General features: G+C 37.5%; 1 protein-coding gene across 2 annotated transcripts in view; it reads right to left on the minus strand.

Annotated features, from left to right (window-relative positions):
* Nucleotides 1–7,869: 7,869 nt before the first annotated feature.
* The window catches only part of gramd2aa (GRAM domain containing 2Aa), a 34,374-nt gene continuing 19,708 nt past the window's right edge, over nt 7,870–22,535 (minus strand). For both annotated transcript variants that reach the window (XM_042491424.1, XM_042491415.1), the window contains exons 5-12: nt 21,902–22,005; nt 21,279–21,377; nt 17,548–17,619; nt 17,373–17,429; nt 14,986–15,163; nt 12,411–12,504; nt 11,286–11,390; nt 7,870–10,730 (exon numbers count right to left, since the gene is read on the minus strand). In XM_042491424.1, the coding sequence (XP_042347358.1) occupies nt 10,727–10,730; nt 11,286–11,390; nt 12,411–12,504; nt 14,986–15,163; nt 17,373–17,429; nt 17,548–17,619; nt 21,279–21,377; nt 21,902–22,005 (713 nt within the window). In that variant the 3' untranslated portion in view covers nt 7,870–10,726. The remainder of the gene's footprint in view (nt 10,731–11,285; nt 11,391–12,410; nt 12,505–14,985; nt 15,164–17,372; nt 17,430–17,547; nt 17,620–21,278; nt 21,378–21,901; nt 22,006–22,535) is intronic.

The raw sequence follows: 22,535 nt of genomic DNA on the forward strand, positions 1-22,535 counted from the left end.
ATGGATATATGCCCCGAGAGACTAAAACGTGTGCTACCACAATTTTGAGCTCTAGCTGCATTAAAAACACAGACATAGCTGAAACTATTTAAGTATGCATTTGGTTAAAATTTTAGACCAGACATATACCTTCTTTTACAGACATAAACAAACACAGAACTCCATTAGTGAACTCACTCACCGCTGTTTTTCATCCGTGTTGTGTGTAATTGATTTCAGGAGCAGCAGCCAAGGTTTCCCCTCCAGGATCTCCAGGTGGTTCATATTTACTCGTTAGATAGAAGCCTTCAGGCCTGGAGCAGGTACATATACATTCACAAATGCACGCGCACACACACACACACACACACACACACAAACATTTCCATAACATGAGCTGAAACTGTCTCTAACCTCTGACATAAACAGGAAAATCTGTTTGAATGTTGGTTGTACATTACATCATGTCCTGTTACAACACATCTGCAGCCAACTACAACAACTTGGAACGATTTTAGCTTCATTTACAGCAGCATGCGTGAGAATCAGTTTAATTAAAACAAGCAACATCCTATCGAGAGGCCCAAACCGACACAGTTACATCCTGGATGGCACTGTTTCCAGGTGTGCAACTGCACGGTAACATGTCTTTCTCAAGGGGGTGGAAGTAGGTCATGTCCATATCGCAACATCACATCAGAAATGAAAAGAGAAGGCAATAATTAAATGCTCCACCGCATGTGCAATGTGATTCCCGCGAGATAAGGCTTCACCATTGTGCTCTGTGTTAACAAACTGCACCAGTGAAATGCAGAAGTGCCAGCCAGGCTTGTCCATCTCCTCGGATCAGGTGGTGAACTGCAGTTGCTATGTAGGTCAGTGACTGAACGAGCAATAGTGCAGAAAACAATTGGGAAATCATACATTTGAAATTAAACAGAGACAGAGCAGAGATAAAGAAGCTCTAGGCTCCAGCTTCAATATGTAAAATATTACACTAATCTTAAAATCTGATGTGAAACAGCAGAACAAGACCATTAAAACATATTTAAGTGTAGTCTAAGTAATGCTTTATCACCCTCTATTGGCAACCAGGGAACTGGAGTGATATCTGCTCTAAAGCACTCTGAAAAATTGGCTAAATACTAATATAAATAATCCCGTAAATCCCATTTTGATAATAGCACAGGGAAAATAAATAGTTGAGAAAGCAGTGAATATTAAACCTATTAAACCCTGTGTCATACTTTTAAGCTTGTCATTTTGGGGACTAGACTTCATGGTCAACTTATTTACTCACACATCACTGACAGTATAATTTATGTATTTACATGATAAATAGATCAATTGCTTTCACTAAAACACATTGCAATGCAAAGTCTATGCAGAAGACGTGGGTTGACAGATATTATTTTTTCAGGGCCAACACTGATACGATTATTGGTAGTTAATGAGACTGATAAGCGATATTTGCAACCAATATGCATTTACAATAAGCCACACCCCTACTCTGCTAATTAAAGTACAATTCCTTACAGTTTTTAAAAACAGCGTATTTAATATTTCTGTGCACTGGGGTCCATCAACAGTGTTGGAATTCCGTAAATTGGGTTTTGTTTGATTTTGCTGTTTTCTAATCATTCATTAGAGGACATTTTTTCAGCCTGGGACACACATGACTGCCTAAAATTCCTGGCTTAGTTCAGCATAAATACTGGGGGCAACAAAACCTGCCTTGAGCTTTATGTGCAAAGGTGTATTTTGATCAGTTATTTGATTTAACAGACCTCCATCGGCTAGTCCAGATGTATCTACATTCTATTCGAGATAAATATAGATGCTTACTCTATGAAAAACAGCTAATATGGGTGTATTTTTTGTCGTCTACACTGAGAACTCGCCAACAAGAAGGCATGGCAATTCTGGGCGGCTACAATGAGTTCAACTGTACAAAAATATCTCAGCTACCTCAAAGTTTCAGTGTAAAACATTTCCTTTATCTCTTGCCAGAAGACCTCAAATGCAGAATGCAAAGCAGCCACATGTTAAACTGTGTTTTGATTAGTGGAGATTTGCAGTAACCACAGACACGCCCGAGCGTTCACAAACACGTTAGATAGCTTTACTATATTTATACATCCACGCGCCCACCATTGACTGAGAGCAGCCAGTTCACACCCATTCTCAGGAGAGCTGTCGAAACGCTTTCCTGGAAGGTTGGACCAAAACAATATATTACATTACATATTTTACATATTATATTTTGCATTTCAGCACAAAATAACTCCAGGGATGACATCAAATACAATATATTAGACATAGTTATAATATATAAGGGAGAATTTATTGTTTAAGGAATGACTCTTCTTTATTGGACCAAATCTCTTGAGTTAGGAATTTGGATTTAAGTCAGCTTGATTCAAGGTTTTATGATACTATTCATCATTTCATAGGATGAACTGCAGCTCATTATGTGGAATAAAATAAAAATCAGTTAGGGTCCTCACGGTTGGATAAAAAGCACAAAGATTACCATGGAATTAAATTTAATGTACTTTTTCGTTTTCCTCTTTAATCTCATCTTTTCCTCTGTCTCTGTGTGTTTGCATCTGCACTTCATCAGCTATTTGGATTTCTTTACTTTTCCTTCCAGCAACAACTAATTCAACCCAGAAAGTCCACTGCAGAAAGATCTGCGGCCCGTCATCGCAAATCAGCACATGTACACTTCCCATACAACCAGTGGCTTTGGTTACAAATAGCGCAGTATGTTTGAAGATGACACACGAGTAGTGAAACAAAGAAAAAATAGTTTTTGTACTTACGCTTTTTAGTTTGAGCCATTAAAGACAGAACTAGTTGCTCTAATGTGTTTGTTCAGATACTTTAAGTGACAGACATTGTGAAGATGTTTTGCTGGACATGCACTTTTATGTGTTCCTTCTGAGAGTCAGACAAGCAGATAGATAGCACTCTTTGTTTGCATGATAGATGTAACAGTTAGTGGATTAGCTCATCTTGGCACAAATACTGGAAACTGGGAAACAGTAAGGCTCTGTCTGAAGGTCACAAAATATTGCCTCCCTGCACCTTTAAAACAGCACATTACGTTTTGTGTAGCCTTGTTAAATGCTGTTGTTCAGATTTGCTGATAGGAGGATTTTGTTCGGACAGAGCCTAGCTCACTAGAGTGCAGAGTAAAAATCAAAAGACATGGTTCAGAGGTGTTTTAAAGGTCCAGTGTGTAGGATTTAGGGGGATATATTGGCAGAAATTGAATATATTATCATAAGTATATTTTTTAAGTGTACAATCACCTGAAGATAAGAATTGTAGTGTTTTCTTAACTGCAGGATACTGGTTCCCAAACTATGGTACAAGTTTCACTGGTGGTACATGAGCTCTCATTAGTGGTAGCCTACACAATCTCCAAAATATTTTTTTAAACTTAAATACACTAATTTAAATATATGTTATCTATATCGTGTTAAATATGAAATCCCTGAAATGTAATTTAAATAAATTTTGCCTTTTCAGTGGTATTTTTGTGATTATATCATCCTGCTTTGTGGTCATGTTCAGAAATGTAGCACGCTCGTACACCCATGATTAGTAACAAGCTAAGCTTTGATGGGAAGATATCAAGCGCGGGTAAAATGAATAGTTGAAAAACACCGCAAATGTGGCTCAAGATGACAGCTAAGCGAAGTGTCAGCCAGGAGAATATGATAAGTCAAGTCAGTTTTTTTGGGGGGGGGGGGGTGCTGTGAAGCCCTCTGCTGCTTATGATGACATTGGACTTTGATGAACATAATAAATTTCACATTGACAAGAAATGACTATGTGCTCAGCCGTTTGGGGCATGCTCTGTTACTGGGCTATAATGAATTTTGACTTGATCACTTTGTAAAGCGCTCTGGGTCCCCTTTGGGTATAAAATGTGCTATAGAAGTAAATTTGTCTTGTCTAGGGGCCTCATCTCCACTGAGCCAGATAACAAATAAACACTGACTTATAATGTGAAACTGCTTTATTAAGTATTTTTACAGGTTTTAATCACCTGGGCAGTTTATTTTGGAGAGAAAGAAACCTCTGTGGATAACTCGGCAGTGAACAAGGAATTCTAACGGGAAGATATTTTAATTGGTTGCAATCTGCAATCCTCACCACTAGATACTAAATCCCCCTTAAATCTTACACACTGTCCCTTTGATTCTAGTTATGTAATATTAAAGAGAAAATGCTCTCTAATGCAATTTCTTAGGCCTCGCCAGGTGAAATTATAATAAAATGCATGAACATTAATTGTACACTTCAGCATTTTTCTCTTTTGTAAGTCACTTCATAAACATGCACTTTCTTTTACAGCAAATTGTAACAAGAAACTATCATTTTACTGCCACAGTGTAAAATATTTCCACAAGATGTATGTTATTTGTAATTATATTCTCTCTGGATTTTGGCTCCAAAACCCCCTTGGCTAGGGAGAAATATTTGCACGATGTTCTGCACTGAAACACGGCACCTCTCACTCCATAAATTGATAAACTGTAATGCACTTGGATTGCGCTCTCAGCAGACGCGGACACATTTAATGCACCGCTGAGGTAATGCGTTCCTGGAAAACCTCCAGCAACGCAGCCTGTGTGTGATGATTTTACTGTGTGTGATACAGACCATTACCGTGAAGTTACAGTCAGCGCTCTCCATCACACCACAGAGGTCAGAGGTCACCTGCAGAGCATTCCAGGACAGACAATACGGCTCCCTGGAGGTATGGATGAGGCTGCTGCTTGTCTGGCCATCTGCTTCAACCTGCCCCCGTTTCTCTGCAGCTAAAACTGACTCACACGAACATACAGAGTTACAGTAGTTGGCCCCTGCCCTTTGTGCTTCTTAAGGTCACCAGAAGGCCAACTGTTCAGCTGAGACCGATAAACTATAGGTGCCACATGAGCTAATAATTATAATTAACTTGCTTCTTTTTATGACATGCCAAATTACAAAGTGCTACATACTTCTGCATACTTTAACCCTCTGAAATTTGAACAAAGCGGTTTGATTTCTTTTAAATATACATGGAAAGAAGGCAAGGAGTAACTTAACATGACTTGGCTCAAAAATGAGCACAAAATTTGTAAAAAAAAAAAAAAAAAAAAAATAACAAGAAATGCAACTTTTAAAAGATTACAATAAAATGACGAAAACTTGAAAACTATTCTAAAATATTTATTTTATCTATATATATTTTTTGTAACGTTATTTTAATTATTAAATGACTGATAGCAGTTTTCAGGAAACTTCCTTATTTTTTGGATGATTTTCTAATAATCCTCCCCTCTTTTTTAAAACAATTTTAAAGCTATTTTTCTTGTCACATTTTATTAATTTTTTGGAATTTTTGGGACATTTCTTGCCAAGTTGCTCATGGCTTTTTTCCCCATGTTATCGAGAGAAATCAAACCAGTTTGCTCTGGTTTCATGGGTCAAATAGCTTGGGAAAGGCATCTGAATGCAGCACAAGAAAACTTATGTCAATCCAGGTTTAAAGGGGTTAAATAACTGACATGCACTGGTTTTGGAAGAAGTATTCTGATTCTTTACTCCGGTGAAATGGAAAAATACTCTAATGTGAGTAAAGTCTGGCCTTAACCATTTCTTGATGTAAAAGTATGGATGTATAGTCAGAAGAAAGTTGTATGTATACATACATATATTTTTATTTTTAAAGGATTTTTTGGGGGGGGTCACTTTCTTGTTTTTTTTGTTTTTTGTTTTTTTTTTTTACTAATTTCCTGCTAATTTTTTGGTTCATATTTTGTTAAATTGCTCATTGCTTCCCATGTTTATAAAACAAGTCAAACCACTTTGCTAAATGAAGGCAGTTGCTCAGGTAAATTGTTCAGTGTTGGCATTTGACCAAATGCTGAAGAGTTTTATCTGCCAATTTAGGATTTAAAAAACAACCCAGTTGTTTTGCATTGACAGTTGCACATTTTACAGATTTCAACTCTTTTTTTCTTAATGGTTTTAAATCTATCTTTTTCATAAAAAAAACTATAGTAATATTGATCCAGAGATAAAAAACTCCATTAGAATAATTGACTTTAATTTTGGAAACATGGTGCACTTATAGGTATAAATGTACTATTTTTGGTGTTAAAGTGAGTAAATACTCACAGTAATTATGTTTGGATGACGGCAGAGCGATGTAATGTAATTAACCAAATCCTTCACTGTTTCATATTCACGTTATTCCACTTTCCATTCCTTCAGTGGAGATCTGCATGATTACTGTCACATAGGCTACTGTGTATTATATCTGTCAAAAAACCCCAAGGCTGCTTAGGTCTGCAGGTTCACATTCAAAGTGCCTCTTCAACCACCGCCCTGAGGATTTCTTGGTTTGCAGTCACACATCCAGCAGTTTTCACAGTGAGGCTTGGGGCCTCAGGAACTACTGAACTTAACTTGTACTTTTAATTAAACATGATTTCATTTAATTAAACTTCTTCAAGCTCCCAGTGTGTCTTGGAAAAAATGTGATAAGAAACCCTCCAAAGTCTTGTTAAATACAAAAACATTAAATGTGAATTTAAATATAATTTATTACTTGAAACATTTTAAAAATCGGAGCCATCCCCTCAGTTCAAGGTCTGATCGTCAGCAGGTTTGTTCAGGATCGATTGTGCTGGATTCCTGTCATACTCCTCGGACAGTGACCCTGTGAACCAGGCGTCTTCCTCCCTGGCCCCACGCCCCCTTTTTACTGCGGGAACTACACCACCTGTCAATCATTTAGGTTGTCATGGTATCCAGGTGGTCTAGCCTTTAAAGTAGCAAACTATTGAGCAAGTGACATGATGAATATTAATTGTATGATTGAGGATATGAGAACATGAAAGAAAAGTCTAATCCATAATACTTACACCGGACTGAGCAACACAAAACACTTAAAATAAAGTTCCTTTAATTGGAGTTTTCCAATATTTCAAGCTAAGTTGATGTAAATGTGTATAAACTGATGCAGAAGAGATCTATAGTATGTCTTTCATTGATAAAACGGCACACATCATGAAAAACCTTTTTTTTCCAATACTTACACTGCATGGAAACTTTTATTCTTGTGTTTTATACTTGTCTTGGTATATTTTACCTTTCTCTCATCAAGTCTCTACTCTTTAAAAAGTGTTTTTTACTGAATTTTAATGTCCTTTTATAGTAATAACATTGTCTTGCTTTTGATGTTTTATGTAATGCACTTTGAATGGCCTTTTTGCCAAAATGTGCTGTATATATAAATAAGCTTGTCTATATAAATAAACTTGACTTGTGCAGAAACAGTGTGAACTAACATGGGCTGCTGGTGTCCTTTTTAATTCAGATTGCATTTTTCAGGTAAATGGACTAATACTGAAATTAGATCCATTATATTTGTTTCATAAACTGTCAGAAAGTCTCTCTACTGAATAATTTCTAGTCTTTTCAAACTACATCAGATAATATTAAACAATTTGTATTCATGTATTTAATGACTTAAGTCTAGGATGGTTTTTGTAGCTTCTGAACAGCTAACATTTCAGAAAATACACATTTTTAACCCATGAAAACAGCGACAAGTTATTAAACGGAAACATGGAAGAAAACCAGCCACTGGTTTCCAGCCAATGCTCCATATGTAATCTATTAAAAATCAAGTGCTTCTGCCAACTTAATGTTTGAGCTTTATAATTTAGGGTGAGTTGTAGAGGTTACGTAAATTTGCTGTGCTGTCAAGAGTCAAGGTTTTCATGGTGGTCCTGCAAGTTGTGCCTCTATGACAGGATGGATAAAGTCTTGGCGCCCGAAATGACCAAAAACAAAGTAAAAAATAGCCACAAACACTTTTGGTTAATCTACAGTTTGTTGCCAATTTAATTCATAGGGATTTCACAAACTATTATAGGACTACATTCCAGATTTCTGCAAATTTCATTAAATATCTTCAAACAAAGATATATAATCACATGAACACTCATTTTTAAGTCTTTGGTGACTTCATTTGAAATGTATAAAAGAAAAAAAACCCTGGTAACTCCTTTCACACAGCAGATTAGTACAACTAAAAATAGAAATTATGCATGTCACCTCACCATTTCATTCACATTATAGTTAACACCCAGGTGGTGTTATCACTCCAGTATATTATAGTTGACATAACTTCATTCGGTCAAGAGTCTGTCGACTTTCTTCCATAAATACCCTCAAAAATGACATCTGAGTACCTAATATCGAGCAAAAATAGATCTAAACTCTTAAAACAGTTGCATATATCTGAAATAATGTGGACATATTTTAAAAAGTGCATCGTCGTAGCTTGTTGTAGCCGTCCAACTGAAGGCTGTGACAAGATTAACACCAAAACTGACCTGAAATATCTTAACCGTCAGTCTTTCTCAGTCATCAATGTGTTGAATTATCTCTTACCTTTCCACACTCCAACACCAACCTCACCTCTAGTCTCCAGCACCACTCCTAAACTTCACCAGTGTCACCAAACAGCAGCTTCGACGACAATCTGCTCATTATTTGAGGGTTTACACTGCAGAGTCACGTAGTTTAAATGTCTGCGAGAGGGAGAGGTCAGGGGAGACAATCATCATCTACAGCAGGGCTCCAGAGTGCAACCAAAAATATGGCAAGTATGATTAAACTTTTTCACTGGGTGCATCGGTGCACCTGACATTTAGCAGGTCTGTCTTTGTGTGTGTGAGTGTGTGTGTGTGTGTGAGTGCTCTTTTTCCCCCCACACACATTCTGCAAAGACCCTGATTGGCTCTGAACCTAATTTCCTGATCCTGACTGCAGGTGGGCAAAAAAAAAAAAAAAAAGGCATGTGGGCCCACTTCCTACTCCAACAACTGCATCCACATGAAACGACATACTACGTATATGACTTACGTATTTCTGATTGGGGTCAAGGGATATATATATTTATATATATATTTTGTACACATCAGCCTAATTGATTTACACCTGGAACGTAACACGTCTTGCCTGGTTTCTGTATTTTTTTGCTGTGTACCATTGCAAGTCAAAATTTGATGATTCTGTGTGGGTTTTTCCGACTTCCGATTCTGATTTGGCTACATGCAGATTCATAGCTAACAGGCTAGTAGGCTACTACATGCTCACAAAGACTTCTATCAAACACAAATCAACTGAATGGAAATGCCACTTCGAAGTTGTTAAAGCACGCTTCAAACCACAAACACTACAGAAAAGTAAAGAATTGCAATAATTCTGCTTCCCATTCACCGTGTGCGCCGCCATGTTGCTGTGATGTCAATTTGACCGACTTTTTGAATGATTCCATATTTCCCTGTTAACTGAAAGGATGTTGGACGTGGACTTGCGGGAATCCTGTTTCCCGAATTTAAACAAGGAGGTTAAAAAGAAAGTCACAGTGTCATATTGCATCCTAACACATGCACACTCAAGGCTCAATAGCTGGCGTACTATCACAGAACATGAGCACCTTGGATTGCTTTTCCTGAAACGTCCTTTGGTTGCAGTATTTTTGTTCGAAAAATGAAAAAATGGGAGAAAATTACAATTCTGTAATTATTAAAATGTCAAAAGCTCCCTATGTGCAAATGTTCTACTGTTTATCATCCACCATCCCTTTGAGTGTAACCAAAGGTTTTGTTAACCAGGTTTTTTTCGCACCCAAAGAGCACCTGAGTGGACACCATCGCTTTATTTCTAGCCCCGTCCGCTGTAACCCTCCAACACCGCAGCTCCAGCTACACTGCGCATGTCTCACACTCCATAGCTCGGCCAGATATCTGTTAGATCGAAACGCTGCACAATCACAATTTACTGGGAGCTTTCAATACAGTGTGCGGATCTTTTGTTTGATTCTTACCTTAGTTTGATTTTTTGATCCAGCACCTGTAAAAGTCCTTCAGATCTGCATGCCCTCCACCTTGCTGGTTCCTCACACCCCATAGCTCCCATGGGGTCAAAGAGTGTGACCCAGCCTTCTTTGAACTGCCTTGGGATTAAACCCTAGCGTGTATGTGTGAAACTGAACCTTATATTTCTCCTCCAGCAGCATCACATATGGGTCATCTAAAATGAAGATAAAATGAAAAATTGAAAATTGATTTTCTTCAATAAAAATGCTGCCAATTACACCTGTCTCCAACCGTTAAAGGTCAGCCCTGACTCGATATCACCAGCAGAGGTAATCGCTCCAAACCCTCAACCCTGACCCAACATCTTCCCAGTTTACAATTCTTTACATTATCTGTAAAGATATGGCTAATGTGTATGGGAACTGATGAAAAAGGTTAAAAGTTTGAAATGTATTATTGCAACGTCAAAAGGCAAAGTGAAAATTGTTAGGTGCATCTAAATTATTTGCCAGTGTACCTAAATGAGATAAAAGTTAGGTGCACCAGTGCAACCAATGTAAAAAGTTAATCTGGAGCCCTGAACAGTAAAATCTACTTTAAAATTCACAAATAAATAGACAGTCTGGTTTGCATAGTCTGGAAGTGATCACTACATAGGAAGTCGTTCCGCTGAGGGGAAGATGCCTGGACTCGGTTGATGCTGCTCCTTCATGTTTTGCAGCTGGTGCGGGGGTTGCTTGATCATTTCTGGGCTCTAAAGCTGGTCCTGGATCTGTGTAGGAGGGCAACTCCGAGTATTAGAAGAGAAATCAGGCGCTAATCTGATGGGTCAGAGCGGAGAGCAGAGGTTACCTGGTAGAGGAGAAAGCAGCCAGGTTAGCGAGCTCTCTGGATTTAAAGGAAGTTAAATCCACAAAATAAACCTCTTTTCTATTTCCTCACCCTGATCACATCACACAAACACTGATACTGTAAATGTGCAAGCAAACAGAACATCTAACAATCTCAATGCAAACGTCATTCATTTTATTTTTGCTAAATAGAGGACAAGAACTGTGATTTAGCAAGAAGCTGTGATAGATTACATCTGACACATTTATTTATTTTCAGTGGCTTTCGGGATTGCTTTCTTTTTTTTTAACTGGGGGGGGGGGGATTCAAAGCATATTGACATATTCCTCCACACTCCCATCTCTTGACAACAAAACAAAGAAATAAATAATAGTGAGTCAGCGTGCAGACTGAGTGTGGGATTGATTTTTTTTTTTTATCTTTGAGTAAAGTGTAAAGCACTCTGAATTTACATGTAATGAAATGTGCTATATAAATAAAAATGCCATTACCAATAAAAAAACGTCTGTATCACAAATGATAAAGCACTGATGAAGATGATGATTCAGTGTTTACCTCTCTCTCAGGGGCAGATTTGGGTTACTGAGGAAGGACAGCTGCTGCTCCAGACTGCACACACGAAAGGCCAGGTAGCACGACGACAGGATGAGGAGAATGATACTGACGAAAGAAGACGAGGCACACAGATTAGCTGAAAACTGTTAAGTTTGAGGGTGGTTATGACACTAGACATGGAGGGCTGTAATGTCTTCTGATGAACACTGGGAGGCGACATTTGACTTTCTGTCACTGCACCTCACTGTCCTTGAACAGTTTAAATCTGTCTTAAAGGAACATCACAGTGTTTTTACATGTTTTGATAATCGTGTTGCATTTTGCATTGCTGGTGAACATTTTCCAAGTTAGTGTTTTAAGGTTGTGAATGTATCTACTTTCCTGTCATTTCTGTACGGTACAAAAACAATAAACGAAAAAAAACTTTTATGTGTTACTGAAACAGAGAAAATCAAATCAATATTATTTGTAGCCATTTTATCCATTATTCCACCAGCTTAGGTGCCTTTTATTTAAAATAAGCCTGCAGGGTATTACCAGGCAATTATGACATCAAAATATATATCTTTTAATGCACTTAAGAGTCACTACATAGGCGCGCATGTTTGGCTTCCATTACATACATTGTGTATTCTAATTTAGTCATAAACGTATGTAGAGTTCTCTTTGTAGATTATATGGATTATAAACTGTGATAATGACTGGAGGGTCAGAGGTCAGCAATATGACAAACCCTCAGTAGCAGATATGGATTGATCGCTCTCTCAAGGACACTTCACGTAAGCAAAGCGGCTTCACGCCCTCTGGGTGAAGGACAGTCTCCCTGATGACTGTGTCGTCCTGCTATGCACGAGGGCAGGTGGAGTGAGAAGATCACAATTCTCACAAAGAAAAATTATTTGATGAATTGCAAAAAAATCTTCTAGGAGGCAATTTCTCTTTATAAAAAATACAACTAAAAAGTGTTTCAGCAGCTCTGATCCCATGTGTGCAGTTTGACTCAGTGAATTGCCCACTATTTATATGTGCATGTTAATGCTCCCAGTGTGTGTGTAGCTGTGACTCAGCTGTTGGAGGAGGTGAAGGTGGTGTTGTTGGTGTCTGTGTGTCCCTCTGTATACTCACAGCAGGGTGAAGAACTTGAGCAGCTGGTACTCCATCTGGCCCAGCTCTGCCAGTGGCTCTGATAAAAGACCTCTGTCTGTTTGCAGAGCTCGCTCTGTGACACACACACACACACACACACACAAAACCATTAACAGTACTTGGCTTGACTGTACTGTTTCACTTTTAATCGTGCCAGCCCACCTGTTAGTGTGGTGGTGTGACAATATGCACCTTTGGAGCTCAGAAATGAATCAAAATATCAACTAAATCTGGTATTAGTTTATACATGAAATTGAAGAGGGTGCCATTAAATTATATGAAATAACACTGTGAGCTGTCCCAGACCTCTACAAATAGAAGCTTTTGGCTGTTAGTCATAATGCAAAAATATAAATAAATGTATACATAGCTGAGCCTGTAAACTGTAACTAGAAAAAGAAAAAGTGATTCATTTAATGTTAATCATTGGATTATTGGCAATTTGTAAGGATACCTGGGAAAGAAAGATATCGTTAAACCTGAAACTTTATTTTTTTTATTCCTTCTTTAAAATAAAATTTAAAAAAATTTAAAAAGGGGGCTTCAGGTTTTATTTAAAATATGAATTTATTTTACTTTATTTCCTTTTTTTATTTATTTATTTTTTAAATCACTTTTTTTTATATACATTTTATTTATGCCTCACTTTAAATAAATAAAAACTCTGGATTTTTTTTTAAATTCAATTTTTTAAATTAATAAATAAAAAAAATGTACATTTGAAATATTGTAAACAGTGAACACTACATTGTCTAAATCAGGAGTTTGATGACTGAGTGACAATTTAGGGAGCCAGGATATAATTGAGAGCTGGCAGGAAAAGTGTAGCTGTGAGTTGTTGACCAAAATCAGTTTAGCTAACAACATTTGCACTCATAACATAATAATTCCCACAACACTCTCAAGGTGCAACTAGCCAAATCATACAACCAGTATCTTTCTACAAACTGTCGTTACTAATGTGACAGACCCCTCCATACAGTCACCTAGTAATTTATTAAATGTATGTATTGAAAATGAAAGTCAGATACAATGCAACCATTTCATGTCATGTTTGGGCACCACAATGTTTCTGGGGCCCTCCACTGGCCTGCAGCAAGCACTTTGAGCAACAATGGTCTAAATCACATAAAACCATACGCTATTACACCCTAATGTATCTACAATTGTTGCATGCAAGCTGATATGTATGCATTGCTTCTTTTAGTGTGCAACATAAAAGCTACTATAATACAGGTGTCGATGTCGTCGCCATACATCTTTTAATGTCATTCTTTCCCAGCTTTTCCCTCCACATGTGAGCTGTGATGATCATTTAAACAGAAGCTCAAGCTGATCAAATACCGAACAACATTAATGTATGTTGGTAGAAACGATCGGTCACCATACAGCGTTAAACTGTCCTCAGACAACTCTGACAGCAGACATTGTTTTGTGATAATCTCGACTTAATCTGCATCCGCCCAAAGCTTTTTTAATACACACCCCCACATGATTTAATCTCCATTTGGAGCTTAACGCGTTGTTGCGTAAGTGAGATGTTGCCCTCCAAAAGCAATTACTCTGTTTCTGTCTTCCGCTGTGTCTCTCACACACACACATAAGAAACTCAAAGGAAATGAAAACTTAAAAGCACAATTAAACTCTGTGTCCGTGTCGCGCAGTATAAGCACGATCACAACAAGCAGTCACAGTGTAACTCTATTATGGAAGTGACATTTTTAAGATGTAACACCGATTCTGTCCTCAGTTCACTGCCTCTCTGTCTCATCTGGGTCAGCTACAAACTACTAATTACCACTAAAACTCTTCATGGAGTCACATCATCACTTGGCAGCACCTCTTATTCCTCCGCAAACACTTTTACTACATAATGCAGGCGCTCATTATTCTAAGGATTAATAAGCAATCTACTGCTGGTGAAGCACTTTTAGGAACACATCACCAATCAGACCGAAAACCAATATCAAGTTTTTTAATTCATTATCATAATTGCTACTTTGTTCTGGTTTTGTTGCTTATTTCCAGCCTTTAATGCAAATAAGCAATAAAAATGGATCTTTTTATGTATTTAATTGTTATTCTCTTTGGTAATTGCTGTCTTTCTACTTTTGTTAAAGTCTGCACTGTGTGATTTTATACTCAACATGAACTCACTTATATTTTGCTGGATGAAAGCAAAAACACCCGCAGGGACTTTCTGATCAGATGGAGGAAAAACAGATTTCTCTTTAAATTAAATAAAATCCTCCAGGATGCTGATATCCACTAAAAGAACCAATAAATAACAACGTATTTAACTCTAATATATTCCACCGTGAAGTTTTCTTATCACAAAATGTAGGATTTTTCTCATTATATCTATATTTGTGCTACAATGATGCCACAGATTTCGGTACAGAGTTAACAGCGAGCTAAAAGCAAATTCACAACTGCAACCAGTGATGCAGATAATTTTGATAACAGGCACTCATACAACGTGCCAACAACTTTCATAAAAGTATAATGACATAATAATGACGCTGTTCTGTCACTGTGTGGGCAGTTTTATCACCTTCCAGCGGCTGCTCTGATTTGAAGGGCGTGTCGGCGGCGCTCAGGCTGCTGGTGGAGTTCCCCAGGAGGTCAGGGAGGGAGGACGACACAGACACCACTGACGGTTTCCTTCTCCACTTTAACACTGATGGGAACTCGTCGACCACCGGGAACTCGTCTGGAGCCGGGAACTCGTCCTGTGGCACAGAGGAAAAGAGGAGAAGATGTGTGTCATCCATCTCCAACAGATACCAGGTTTTTAAAGGTTCATTCAAATAACCTGAGATGGCAAAAAAACAAATTCTAAGCCTTACTTGGTCTGACAACGCTGGTAAAATCACTTATTATAAATCAATTTTTAATAATTATTTTGCTTGTGACTCCTGAAAATAAAGTGAAATCTCCATGAGACCCCAGACAAAAGGTAACTGCTTTAGTGCCGAGGTGTAGGCAGTTTAACCAAAATATTATATTTACATCTCAGTGTCCTACATTCAATAAGAATTTTTCCCATCTTTATTTTAATCATATTGTGATATTTTGACCTCCTCCCTGAAGGTGGGAAACACTAAGCTATATCAGCACCTCAGAGGTAACGCTGGGAATCAGTTAAGAGTGTTAATGACATTTATGGGCTGCCAGGTTGTGAAAAATCTCTTTGGTGGGTGTTTGTCCTTTGAATTTGGTAATAAATTTGTACATTTTTTTTAAAATTAAATTTATTTTGTTTTACTTTAAAAGTTTAACTTGCAGAAGACTTTATATGCTGATGTTTTTACTGCTATTTTTTATTTGTTTCATTTCATTCACATTTTAACAACTGAAATTTAGAACGCCTTGTGAGAATTCATTATGCCTGAGTATGATAACAATAAAGACCATTAATAATTCATAAGTAAACTATAAACAGTAATCTATGAATAAATGCAATTATAAGATGTTAATAAATTTTGTGCTGAGAAAGATGCTCAACAATCAAAAACATTACAGGGACTTTTAATAACCTGGCAACCTAAAAGTTCCTCTAGTTAATGGCTCATAAGTAATAGTAAATTATTCAGTCAATGATTTAATAATTAACAAAAGGTGTTATTGTGCTATTCATCTTAAAACTTTGAAGGCCAATATAACTAAAAACACCTGAAAATAAGTTTACCACTCCTGGTTCCCTCGTCTTGGTCATTGTTTTTTGAATGGGTTTTTGTTAAATGCCTGAAATAAGCTGTAGAGACTTTTACATTTTGTTCAACAAAATAAAATATGCCAGTAAATACCCCACTGATAACTTTGAAGCTTTTATATGTAAAAACAAAACAAACACTAACAAGTGGTTAAATGAGACTGCAGATTGTCATCACACCAAACACAACTTTACAGCCTCGTTGTGGAGGCGACTTTGAAGTCGTGCGACTGTATTATAGTTATTTTACGGCCAAATGTTAGCTCTTTGTTTCTGGTGAGTGGATTTACACTGCAAAAATAAAAAAAGTAGCGTTCATTTGTTAAGATTATCTTGCTGAACAAAAAGTGTAAGTATCACAAACGTTTATTTACCTCAAAGCTTATTTTCCACATTAATCCAAAATCCAATGGAAAAATCCCATAGGCTTTTTGACAAGGGAACCAGGGCAATGCTCACTTCTGCAGTGGTTTTTAGGGACGGTGTCCTTTAATGAATTTTTGCACTTACGTATGTTACTGTTCCTTATAGCCGACTCTGTGTGATTGTTTATTCTGTGTCTTGTTCTACCTGACTGCAAGGCAAATTTCCCTTAGGGGACAATAAAGTTGAAAGTTGAATTTGAGTCTGCATCAACCTATAGAAAGCCCCGTCATCCCTGCAGCACTTTACTGAACTACATTGTAGGTGAACATTTTTGAAAGTTGGATTATTTCTGCATTTGTGTCTTATAAAAACAAACAAAACATAAATCTGGCATCTAAATATTTTCTGAGAGTATCAAAGCTCTTTGAAATCTTGGATCATGTTGGCATCATCAGCAAACACCCTTTTTGTTCCGATACTTTCAGTCTAGATTAGGGCGCGATCAAGGACGAGCATGTTAGCGGAACTTAATTATGACTAAATACAAAAACTGTTCTGTCGCAGAGCGGCCTGTAGTGCGCACACACACAAGGTGACTTCAGAGCACTCTCGGATAGCATCTTGCCAACTCGGGGGGTAATTCACTGCAGGACTGCAGCTGCAACAGAATGATCTATTGATGCTGTCTGAAGGTGAGTCAGCCCTCAGGTCAGCTGTAAGTGGGAGCTGTCAGAGGGCTTTATAGACCAACATGAAACACAAGTAGGAAACATTAAAGCAATAAATATCTGTGGATAACCAGATAAACGCTCTGATCGGAACAATTTTACGGCTTATGAAAACATGTTGTCATCACTGACCAGCGATAGTGTCGGCTCCTCCATGAACTGCTTCAAGCTCAGACTCTTCCCATTGACCTGGAGAAAAGGAAAAAAACACTTTAACTGACACCACACAGTATTGACTAAATGAACAGTATACGTGTGTGTGTGTGTGTGTGTGTGTGTGTGTGCATGTGTGTGTGTGTGGTCTGACCTGTAGGTGTGTGCAGATCCTGCGGAGGACATCATATACGCTGTCTCTCGATAGCAGAGATACAAATACATACTGGAGGACAAAAAGAGAAACAGTGATGTAAATATCTTTTAGATATTCTTTTTATAATTCTGTTCAAAAAGTTGTTTTTTTTTTTTTTTTAAAAAAATCCCTTAAAATTATTCTGAATTTATCCATAATCATAAAAATGTTTATGAAGCACAGTTTGAGCTCATTTAAACAGAGAGATTCTCACCAGTGTACTTTATATTCAAGAGGTTTCTTTTGGGCAACACAGATAAGCGATATACTCGGATTTTCATTTATCACCTAAATTAGGTTAGATGAGAGATGATATTAAACTTTGACGAGCCCTGCAGGGGGAAACCAAATAGAGAAATAGATCAAGAAGATTTTCTTTTTCACATCTCAGCCTGCCTTTTCAAATATCACACGTGTAAATCAGAACTTTGGTCTCTTTTCTTTAGTTAAACGATGTCTGCACAAAATCACACTTGTTCACACTTAGAACTATTATGTGTTTTTAGTTTAAAAAAAATCAGTAATTTCAGGCAGGTTAAGAGTTGCATAAGTAGTTTGAGCCTTACAAACAAGGGCGTATTATGTGACAATATTGCACAGACATGCAGCACATGCAGACATCCACCTCTCTTACAGCAGCAAGGAACAACATGCAAGATGTTTACATCTCTTTGTAGTCATGTTGTGTGTCTTTGAGGGCACTTCATGTATTTTTTGGGTTGCTTTGAATCTCCTTATGGATATTTTATGTCCTTTAAGGTAATTTTGTGTCCTTTCTGGTCATTTTGTGTCCCTTTGAGTTAATTTTGTGTATTTTTTGGTTCTTTCATGCCTCTGTAGATGTTTTGTGTCTGTGATTATTTTGTCTTTTATGGTGATTTTGTGTCTCTTTGTGAATGTTTTGTGTCTGTTTGAGGTTATTTTATGTCCTTTATGGTCTTTTTGTGTCTGTTCTTGGATGTTTTATATCTCTGAGATAATTTTGTTTCATTTTTAGTCATTTTGCATCTCTTTGTCAATGTTTTGTGTCTTTTTCAGTCATTTGGTTTCTCTGTGGTCATTTTGTGTCTTTGTGGTTGTGTTGCGTCTTGCTAAGGTAATTTTTGTCTCTAGTTCTGCTCTTTTTTTGTAGTTATTTAATGTGTCTTTGCAGGTCCTTTGCATCTTTTTGTGGTTGTTTTCTTTCTCTTTGTGGTCATTTTGTGTCTATGGGGCCCCCTGAAACTTTGGGCCCCTAGGCTTGTGTCCAGTAGGCCAATTCACTAACCCATCCATGCTTACAGGGCATATAATAACACATTAACATTACTGGGAAATAGTAGAAATATATTACAAAACGACACATCTGGGCCACATAAAGGATATTTTTCTAATCACATTTTTGTTCTGTTTTATTCTTTCATGAATGAATAACAGGTCAGTGACAGCTTACCAAAATATCCCCCTGACCTGAATAAATATCACTGCTATCTGAAAAGTACATTTGAATTTATTCAGGAGCATTGGGAACACTGTGCTACTGTGTGTGCATTTTATCAGTTGTTTTTCTCTCGTGTCTCTCGTGTTGGTGAATGAGCTGAAAAATTACAAATAAGCCTGAACTTTGTTTTTACAGGCACAAGCTGTGAACTTTTCACATGATAAACACAAGAGAAACACTGTGCAGAGCCATGTATGTGCTCATGGTTATGTAATGCATATTACACAATCATGCACACGTTCTGTATAGTAAAGGACATTCGGCCTTGTACAGTATGAGACACACTATCCATATGCTATAAAGCTCACATGCTTTGAAGAGGGTTGTTGCTTTAATCTGAGCCGCTGTGTTAGTCAGTGTGACTCTGTGCACTCTGAGATAAAGCTGAGGGGCTCATTTTTTAGGAATATGCCAGCCTCACATGAATTTAATAATAGTGTTTTGCACAAATGGAAACGTAAATTGGGTTGTGCCTTTACTCACTGAGTTAACATTAAACTTTAAATAGAGAAAGCGAGGGGGAGCACCATCTGAAGACAGAAACCTTATCTGAAGACTTTCTGCATTTATATAGAAACTCAGAGTTATCTCATGTACACCTCAGTGCTGATAGTGAGGTAATCCTAACCTTTTTGCATTTATGTGGCAAAAAATCAGACCAGTCTCTCCATATATTAATATTTAAGGACTTGTGTTATGAATAAACAATGTATGCTGTCATACTGTAGATGTGAGTGTACAGTAGAGTATATGAATGTCTGAGGAGCACTTAGAAACGTGCTATTTCTGAACTTTGGGATGACTGCCATAGTCGGCTCCTGTGTGCTGCGGCATGAAGCCGATATGTGTGTACTACCACAAACATGCAGAATATTCTGTAATCTATTTTCTGGTATTAAGCAAAAAGATGAATGAAGAAAGCAAAAAATGACCTGAAAAAAGTTTGACTTGCATAGAAACATGGTCAGTGCCAAACCCCATTCTGCTACTGCTAAAACTGTATCTAAAAGTGTTTTCTAGTTTGATATGAAAAGGAAACTTTAGAAAAATAAACTAAATGTATGTCCTTTAATCTATCTCATTTCAGGAGCTCATGTGCCCTCATATGCCTAAGTACAGTGTATCAGAGCCATGAGCATGACTGCAAACTCTTTTTGATAAATCACCGCCTACATGTTACTTATCTTCTACACACAATATATAAAATCAATTCTCTCGGTTTCGTAATTTGAACTTCAAATAACCGGTTTTGCATTCAAACCACAATTTGGTCTCTTTCCTCTCTTGTGGACTGCCTTCATCGAGAATCAGAAATAAAAGACAAACTCATTATCGTTGTCTGTGGGCACAGAAACAGAACAAAACAGCAGAGGGCTCAAAGAAAAGTGAGCAAAGGCATAGGACTACATGGTAAGTTGTGAATATGTGTAGTTGTCGGTTGTACTTTATTACAAACCAAGTTAGCACTAATGTTAGCATTAGGGGCCGACAGATTATTTGCCTGGCCAATTATCGGGGCCAATATTTGTAATTTTGCAGATTATCTGTACTGGCGTTTTATTTCAATTTGCTGATTGCTGATAAAATTACTTCATGAAAAATTGTGCTGCTTTGGCTCCACTGCAGCTGTGTATTTCCCTCTGGTCTTAAACATTTGCTTAAAGCATTTAAACAAAGTTTTTTTTTTGGGGGGGTGGAGTTTGTTATATTCCAAATTCTAAATTTCGCCAGAAATGTTTTCATCTAAATGTAAATGCAAATTGGTTGCAAATTGGTTGCAAATATCGGTATGAGCCCTGAAAAACCAATATCGACTCCTCCTATATTTAGCATGAACTCCCTTTCCCATTTTGTACAGCTGGCACTTTTCCTCACATTTGTTCTGAGCACACCTACAGAGCTCCACGTTTTTCTAGGTACAAAACCTAGAAGTCACCCCAATATTCAGGGGCTGCTGAGGCCTGAGCTGTGTAAAAACACCACTTGAAGACCGGCTGAGTCTGATTTGACAGCAGATTAAGAGGCCTGTCTGAACGCTGCTGTAATGGTGGAAAAACCCTTCTCTCTCTCTCTGGCTACCAGGCTGGGACTCCGCTCTGCTGCTATCTATAGCACGCTGTTGTTTTTTCCATCACACCTCTCCTGCAGTCATGCTGCGCTAATCAGCGTAAGTATTTTAATTCACAGCGACTGTGATGGAAGTGTTCACCTTCTGGCCGGTGTCTGTGGTGATAGCCAAGCCATTGGGGACAAGGCCTGCTGTTTTGTGCTTCTTCACCAGCCTCACAGAAACAACAGGGATAGCCACCTAAAGGAAACAACACTATTAGCAAACCTAAAAGCAAGATGGCGAGAAAGTTAAAAGTAAGATAAAAACACGAGTGCAATTTGAGTAAATGAAAGCAGACAGAGGCCTCTGGAGAAAATGAGTAGTGGACATGAAAAGTGTCTTATTTCAGTCAGAATGTGAGGAATGCAGTCCGAATAAGTAGCTTATTGTCACTCAGATGTCAGGAGAGCTTTGGTTTCAAGGAAATGAACGAAAGGGAACAATGAATAACATCAAAAGAGAAAGTCATGTAACTGGTTGAGGTTAAAGGTTCAGTCAGTCGACCTGTTCTTCGTACATTATTTCTCAGCACAGACAGAAAGAGAAAATGTGGGAAAATAACACTGAACGCTGAAAGTCAGCCCGTAATCCTGAGTGACTTTCAGTCAAATAATTTGTCAAGTCTTCCAATCAGACGACTTGTCAGATTTTGACGGGGAGAAACGCGGTTCATATTTGTCAGTCAGTTTGAGTCCATTAAGCTGTCTGTCAGTCCCCCGTACCTTTATGTCCTTGCCGAAGAGGTTGGCATAGAAACACAGCCAGTTTCTGGAAATGTAGAGCCGGCCTTGTAGAAGGATGTCTCTGAGAAGAGCACAGGAGTACACTGAGGACAAAAGAGACACAAACACTTTTGAAGAAATCTCACTCTTAACCCTTTAGAATCTGGACTGACATTAGTTCTGTTGACATCATAAGTATGTAAACCTCTGGGACCCGAGAAAATTGGTTTGATTTCTTTTAAAAAAACATGGGAAAAAGGCAATGAGCAACTTGTAAGAGCAAGAAATAAATACATTTACAATTTAAAAAAAACCTAGGGGAAAATGTCTATTTAACTATAATCATAATTATCATAATTATGTATAGCACCTTTTACAGGTTAATTTCTTGGCTTTTTGCAAAAATTGTAAAAAGTTAATTAACGGTGATAAGGAAATAACCTGAATAATTTCCCTAGTTTTTCTGAGCTTTCTTAAGGTAATTTTTCCTTTTTTTTGTTTTGTTTAAGGTAATTTTCTTCAATGTTTTTCTAATTTCTTTCTAAGTTTTTAGTAATTTCTTGTTAAGTTGCTCAATGATGTCTTTCTGTATAGTCCAGAAGACTATCTCAGGTTTCAAAGGGTTAAAAATTAA

The sequence above is a fragment of the Plectropomus leopardus genome, chromosome 1, assembly GCF_008729295.1.
Source record: "Plectropomus leopardus isolate mb chromosome 1, YSFRI_Pleo_2.0, whole genome shotgun sequence".
NCBI classification, from domain to species: Eukaryota; Metazoa; Chordata; class Actinopteri; order Perciformes; family Serranidae; genus Plectropomus; species Plectropomus leopardus.